The 6758-nt window shown below is 43.6% G+C and overlaps 1 protein-coding gene across 2 annotated transcripts; it reads left to right on the forward strand.

Annotated features, from left to right (window-relative positions):
• The first annotated feature begins 1131 nt into the window (after window positions 1-1131).
• On the forward strand, window positions 1132-4679 carry LOC125510642 (protein FAR1-RELATED SEQUENCE 5-like). 2 transcript variants are annotated; one of them, XM_048675894.1, is made up of 7 exons: window positions 1132-1291; window positions 1371-1595; window positions 2086-2353; window positions 2441-3129; window positions 3316-3763; window positions 3860-4147; window positions 4221-4679. In XM_048675894.1, the coding sequence occupies exons 4-7, from the start codon at window positions 3047-3049 to the stop codon at window positions 4578-4580; spliced, it is 1179 nt and encodes a 392-aa protein (XP_048531851.1). In that variant the 5' UTR covers window positions 1132-1291; window positions 1371-1595; window positions 2086-2353; window positions 2441-3046; the 3' UTR covers window positions 4581-4679. The 2 variants fall into 2 exon arrangements, with proteins under 2 accessions (XP_048531851.1, XP_048531845.1); XM_048675888.1 differs by having other exon boundaries at window positions 2089-2353.
• Window positions 4680-6758: the final 2079 nt, after the last annotated feature.

Here is a 6758-nt window from a genome sequence, read left to right on the forward strand (position 1 = left end):
GATTACCTCAAATAAGAACCAAATTCAAATGCCTTCATCGACAGCAATAATACTTCAGTGCTTCGAGAAAAAGTTTATACATCAGAACCCTAGGCATGTACATAAAATTTATACATTAGAACCCTAGACATGTACATAGAAATTTAGGATGGATGAAGTACGTGCCAGTGAAAGATTGAATTAGAAATTTATACATCAAACTTGAAGCTTCGTGTACATTGAAATTGCAGGACGGATCATAGATGAATATGTACTTATAATTTGTTGAAAGACTGAACGAACTCACTGACGTCGAGTCACTGTTTGCGCAGGATGGCACGATGCCGTCGGATGCCATATGGCCGGGTCGCCGGCACGGCCACACGGTGCAATAGCAGGCTGCCTGTCGCGCCTGCGCTGCCTCGGCGAGGTCCTATTCAGTGATGTAAGCGCCGGTTCACGCTGCTGGCACTCGCACGTGCCGCGTAGTGGGCCGCGCCAGCAACCTACTGAAAAAAGAAGGAAATCGTGAAGGAAAAACTCCAACCTGATTTCAGCCCACGCGCGTTAACTACTAAAACAAGTCCCAGTTAGTTGATTATTACAGGAAACAAACTCTATTTGACCCTTCTCTTAGTACAAACATTAAATATATAGTGGTACTATATACCCCCTATAAATTATTTGAATAAAGAAAAACATAAATTGGAAAACGCATTCACGAAAACAGTGAATTGAGAAGAAAACACATTTGAACAAATGAAGTGCTTGCAAAATTTCAACTCATTTAAATAATCCTAGCTAATACTTCCTTCACCAAGTTTCCCTCTGGACAAAAACTTTAGAAAATTGCTGAAGAAGATGAGAGTGGCGTTAGACAGCATGGGTGCGCTTGCTCCTGATACGTGGCCCAATGGCGATATTCCATTTTGGTGGGCCTTGTCGGCCTGGCGTATCTGTGAACAGTACGTCCGTGGGCATACATATGGTACAAAAGTATGTAAACTGACGGTAATGTCAAACGTCGCAAATGTACTATCGGTACATGGAAGCTTTTGACAGTACATGGACGTCCATACACAAAGTTCCATCCACCAAACTCCGTTTCCGTGAGAGAAGACACTAAATGCCAATACTGGCCAACTGCATTTTTTCACCCCGTCTGTCGGGCGGCCGCGGAGAGGCAGAAGGCGGGGGAACGACTTAGTTTTTTTTTGCCTGATATGTAGAACGCTCGAGACAGAGGAGACCTTATGGCGACGGCGGAGGAGACCGGCGACGGGCTGGAGTTTCTCTCAGATCCGGTCGACAGGTATGGCTCCTGCCTCATCTTCTCCGATCCAAATGCCTCCTGCGACAAATTCCTCAAGTCTACATGGTTGTTCTCGCAGGTTTCCCCTGCCGGATCTTGAAGGCACAGATTTCAGCCCGGATGGCGAGGAAGATACTATTCTCACACAATCGGCTGCTGAATCAAGCATGGGGGATGTTGGCGATCCGGCGCCTGCTCTCCAATTAGCCATCGACAGTACGTGCGATGCACTAATCTTACCAACGACAAATTCGCAATGCTCAGCTAAAGAGGAAGGCGATGAAGCGACCGGATGGGCAAAAAGGTAATGCGATTCGTATGCTGCAGAATTTTTTTGATGTGTTGGTGCTGCAATGTGGTCCCTTGTCTTGTGCTTACTTGCCAACTTAGAAATTATGTTATCAATCAGGAGAAAACGTCATCTGAATAATTTACATTCTTCATGCCATGTAGAAATTATGGACTATGGAAGAATTCTGATTTTGGATGCTTAAAAACTTCAGTGCTCTGCCCTGCTTATGAACTTAGCCTGGTTGGAATGCTCAATGCCATGTCGTGTTCTGTGCATTCTTGAATGCTTGTAGCTTATGAACTGTGCTACCAGACTTCAGATTTATTCCCCACTGATTAGTTACTCTCATCCTTGTTGAATTGTTCATTACTCCATCTTGGCATGTTCATGCTTACATACTTGGCCATCATTTCGTACTGAAACCATCTTATTCCCTAACAACAAAAGATAAGCCATGCTTAGCAGCAGCATGACTTTGTTTTAACTTCAATTGTTGTTGCAGCAGAGTTCGAGTCAGGCAAGCTCCTATTGAACGTCCGCCTTGTGCGGGGAGGGTTTCCGCTCTTGAAAAAAGTCTCAGAGGATATGCAGAGAAGAAAACTGAGACAGTGGTGGTACCAGCTGTTGGAAACAACTTTGATTCATTGGGAGAAGCATACGACTACTACAATCTATATTCTTGGGAAATATGATTTGGAATAAGATATGGCAAAAGTAGGCTCAATGTGGAGAGAACTAAGTGTATGCAAGAGATAGTATGTGGATGCTCGGTGAGTACTAACTAAATTGATCATACAAAAATGTACATCTGTATAAAACGTGCACTCAATAAATGTCTGACATACTTGCAATTTCAGGGAAAACCAAAAAAAGGAAACACCCGCACAATTCAATGTGAGTGCCCGGCAATGATACGCCTCCTTCGAACAAATGACAGTGGATGATACATATGTGAACACCGTCCATCACACAACCATGCTTTGACAGCCAGATGTGGTGAGAATCTGTACTGGCCTTCACATAAGCATATTGATATATATACACGGGACCTTGTGAAGCAGCTTAGAGAGAACAACATCAGCATTGGTAAAGTCTACAACATAATTGGTAGCTTCTTCGAGTCAATGAGCAATGTCCCTTTCAGTAAGCGGGCTTTGAGGGGGCTATGTGGCGAGATAAGCCGAGGCCAAGCAGATGATGATGTCCGAAAAACTATGGATGTTTTCACAGAACTGGGCACAAAGGATGCAGGTTTGTACTACAGAGTACAGCCTGACTGTGATAGCCGGATAAGGAATTTATTGTGGTCAACTGGAGCAAGCAGGATGCAGTACCATTACTTTGGAGATGCAATAACATTTGACACCACATACCGGACAAACTATATGATATGCCATTTGGGCTGTTCGTTGGAGTGAACAACCACTACCAAAGTATTATATTCGGAGGTGTGCTTGTCAGGGATGAAACATGTGAAACTTTCGAGTGTGTGTTCAGTGAATTATCTGCATGATGGGTGGCAAAAATCCACAAACCATACTAACAGGTGAATTCATCAATTCCAGAATCCTATTTACTCTGTAACTCTGAATCATTTGATGCTTAAACTTCTAGTTCATGCGAAAGATTAGAAAAATTGTTGCAATTTTGCAAATGAACAATATTTTCACTCAAAATTTTATCTGATGTTACTGACACATAAAAATAATTTTCCCTCCACAAATCAATGCAGAGCTATGGAACTTGCATTGGAAAAGGTAATGCCAAACACCACACATCGCTGGTGCAAATGGCATGTTCTTAAAAAGTCCAAAGAAAAGTTGGGAGCATACTACACAAAGCGAAGTAACTTCATAGCAGAGTTTCATAAAATTGTGAACCACATGCTCACAGTTGATGAATTTGAAAAAGCGTGGTCAGAGCTGATTGATAAGTACAGTCTGCAAAAAAACACTTACTTGGCAAACATATATGAAGTCAGATCAAAATGGGCCAAACCATACTTCAATGGGAAATTTTGCGCGAAAATGACAAGCACACAACGCAGTGAGAGTGCAAATCATATGCTCAAAGGATATGTCCCAGCAAGCTGCCCGATGCACTTATTTGTAAGACAGTATATGAGACTTCTTTTTGACCGAGAAGCAAATGAAAACTATGAAGAACGGCGAACAAAAATAGTAAGTTCATTTCAATTGATTCATGTATATATATCATTCCATTCCAAGCTTATTCTAGTAATGATACTGACTGAACATTACATTCTCTTGCCTCAGGTGTTACCTGCTATGAAGCTTAATTCACCACTAGAATACCATGCAAGCAAGATCTACACTATCGCAATGTTAGAGAAATTTGGTGATATCCTATATGAAGCACAACAATACAGAGTAGAGGAGGTTGAAAAAGCATCAAAATATTATGTACATCGATATAACCCCAAGAAGCATGCCAAGTGGTGCAAAGTTATGTACATAGTGCATGTGCTTCAAGATGGGGAAGAGCTTATCTGTGAATGTGCTGGCTTCGAGCACATTGGGTTACTTTGCTGTCATTCACTCAAGGTACCACCTTACTACATAGAGTGATATGTATAATTAAAAACAGTTCATAATCAATTGAACTGTAAAATTACAGGTGCTTGATTTTTTGGGTATATCCACAATACCATCGAAGCACATCATCAAAAGATGGACTAGGGATGCACGAGATATACTCCCAGGACACTTGGCACACCTGCAGAAAGACCAAATCTCAGCTAATTCCATCACATTCAGACATACCAATCTTTATACCCATGCTTTGGAGGTTGTAAGACTTGGCGATGCGAATCCAATTGCATATGACTGTGCAATGGATCTTCTTAGATCAGCTATGGATAAACTCACTCCTTTAGCTGCTGATCAGGATGGATTGGGACTGCAGCACAGACTAGAATTCAAAAAATTGAAAGTTTCAGAGCTAAGTCTAGTACATGTTGAAGGAAATATGCCCTAGAGGCAATAATAAAGTTATTATTTATTTCCTTATAATCATGATAAATGTTTATTATTCATGCTAGAATTGTATTAACCGGAGACATAATACATGTGTGAATACATAGACAAACAAAGTGTCACTAGTATGCCTCTACTTGACTAGCTCGTTAATCAAAGATGGTTATGTTTCCTAACCATGAGCAATGAGTTGTTATTTGATTAACGAGGTCACATCATTAGTTGAATGATCTGATTGACATGACCCATTCCATTAACTTAGCACCCGATCATTTAGTATGTTGCTATTGCTTTCTTCATGACTTATACATGTTCCTGTAACTATGAGATTATGCAACTCCCGTTTACCGGAGGAAACACTTTGGGTACTACCAAACGTCACAACGTAACTGGGTGATTATAAAGGAGTACTACAGGTGTCTCCAAAGGTACATGTTGGGTTGGCGTATTTCGAGATTAGGTTTTGTCACTCCGATTGTCGGAGAGGTATCTCTGGGCCCTCTCGGTAATGCACATCACATAAGCCTTGCAAGCATTGCAACTAATGAGTTAGTTGCGGAGATGATGTATTACAAACGAGTAAAGAGACTTGCCGGTAACGAGATTGAACTAGGTATTGGATACCGACGATCGAATCTCGGGCAAGTAACATACCGATGACAAAGGGAACAACGTATGTTGTTATGCGGTCTGACCGATAAAGATCTTCGTAGAATATGTAGGAGCCAATATGGGCATCCAGGTCCCGCTATTGGTTATTGACCGGAGACGTGTCTCGGTCATGTCTACATTGTTCTCGAACCCGTAGGGTCCGCACGCTTAAGGTTACGATGACAGTTATATTATGAGTTTATGCATTTTGATGTACCGAAGGTTGTTCGGAGTCCCGGATGTGATCACGGACATGACGAGGAGTCTCGAAATGGTCGAGACGTAAAGATTGATATATTGGAAGCCTATGTTTGGATATCGGAAGTGTTCCGGGTGAAATCGGGATTTTACCGGAGTACCGGGAGGTTACCGGAACCCCCCGGGAGCTAAATGGGCCTTGATGGGCCTTAGTGGAAAGGAGAAAGGGGCAGCCCAAGGTGGCCGCACGCCTCCCCCCTTCCCCTAGTCCTATTAGGACTAGGAGAGGTGGCCGGCCCCCCTCTCTCTCTTTCCCCCCTCAAGGAATCCTATTCCAATTAGGATTGGGGGGAGAATCCTACTCCCAGAGGGAGTAGGACTCTCCTGGCGCGGCTCCTATGGCCGGCCAGCCTCCCCCCTCTAGTCCTTTATATACTGAGGCAGAGGCACCCCAGAAACACACAAGTTGATCCACGTGATCTATTCCTTAGCCGTGTGCGGTGCCCTCTGCCACCATAGTCCTCGATAATACTGTAGCGGAGTTTAGGCGAAGCCCTGCTGCTGTAGTGCATCAAGATCGTCACCACGCCGTCGTGCTGACGGAACTCTTCCCCGACACTTTGCTGGATCGGAGTCCGGGGATCGTCATCGAGCTGAACGTGTGCTCGAACTCGGAGGTGCCGTAGTTTCGGTGCTTGATCGGTTGGATCGTGAAGACGTACGACTACTTCCTCTACGTCGTGTCAACGCCTTCCGCAGTCGGTCTGCGTGGGTACGTAGACAACACTCTCCCCTCTCGTTGCTATGCATCACATGATCTTGCGTGTGCGTAGGAATTTTTTTTGAAATTACTACGAAACCCAACAGTGGCATCCGAGCCTAGGTTATTTATGTTGATGTTATATGCACGAGTAGAACACAAGTGAGTTGTGGGCGATATAAGTCATACTGCCTTCCAGCATGTCATACTTTGGTTCGGCGGTATTGTTGGACGAGACGACCCGGACCAACATTACGCGTACGCTTACGCGAGACCGGTTCCCCCGACGTGCTTTGCACACATGTGGCTTGCGGGCGACTGTCTCTCCAACTTTAGTTGAACCAAGTGTGGCTACGCCCGGTCCTTGCGAAGGTTAAAACGGAGTCTATTTGACAAACTATCATTGTGGTTTTGATGCGTAGGTGAGATTGGTTCTTGCTTAAGCCCGTAGCAGCCACGTAAAACTTGCAACAACAAAGTAGAGGACGTCTAACTTGTTTTTGCAGGGCATGTTGTGATGTGATATGGTCAAGACATGATGCTGAATTTTATTGTATGAGATGATCATGT

This window comes from Triticum urartu, chromosome 1 (genome assembly GCF_003073215.2).
Source record: "Triticum urartu cultivar G1812 chromosome 1, Tu2.1, whole genome shotgun sequence".
In the NCBI taxonomy this organism is placed as follows: Eukaryota; Viridiplantae; Streptophyta; class Magnoliopsida; order Poales; family Poaceae; genus Triticum; species Triticum urartu.

What these genes read in the sequence shown, in the direction of transcription:
- LOC125510642 (XM_048675894.1), top strand. Translation starts at nt 3,047, where the DNA reads ATGAAACATGTGAAACTTTCGAGTGTGTGTTCAGTGAATTATCTGCAT. An exon ending in TCCACAAACCATACTAACAG is followed by an intron (nt 3,130 to 3,315) that starts GTGAATTCATCA and finishes AAATCAATGCAG; the next exon opens with AGCTATGGAACTTGCATTGG. An exon ending in AAGAACGGCGAACAAAAATA is followed by an intron (nt 3,764 to 3,859) that starts GTAAGTTCATTT and finishes CTCTTGCCTCAG; the next exon opens with GTGTTACCTGCTATGAAGCT.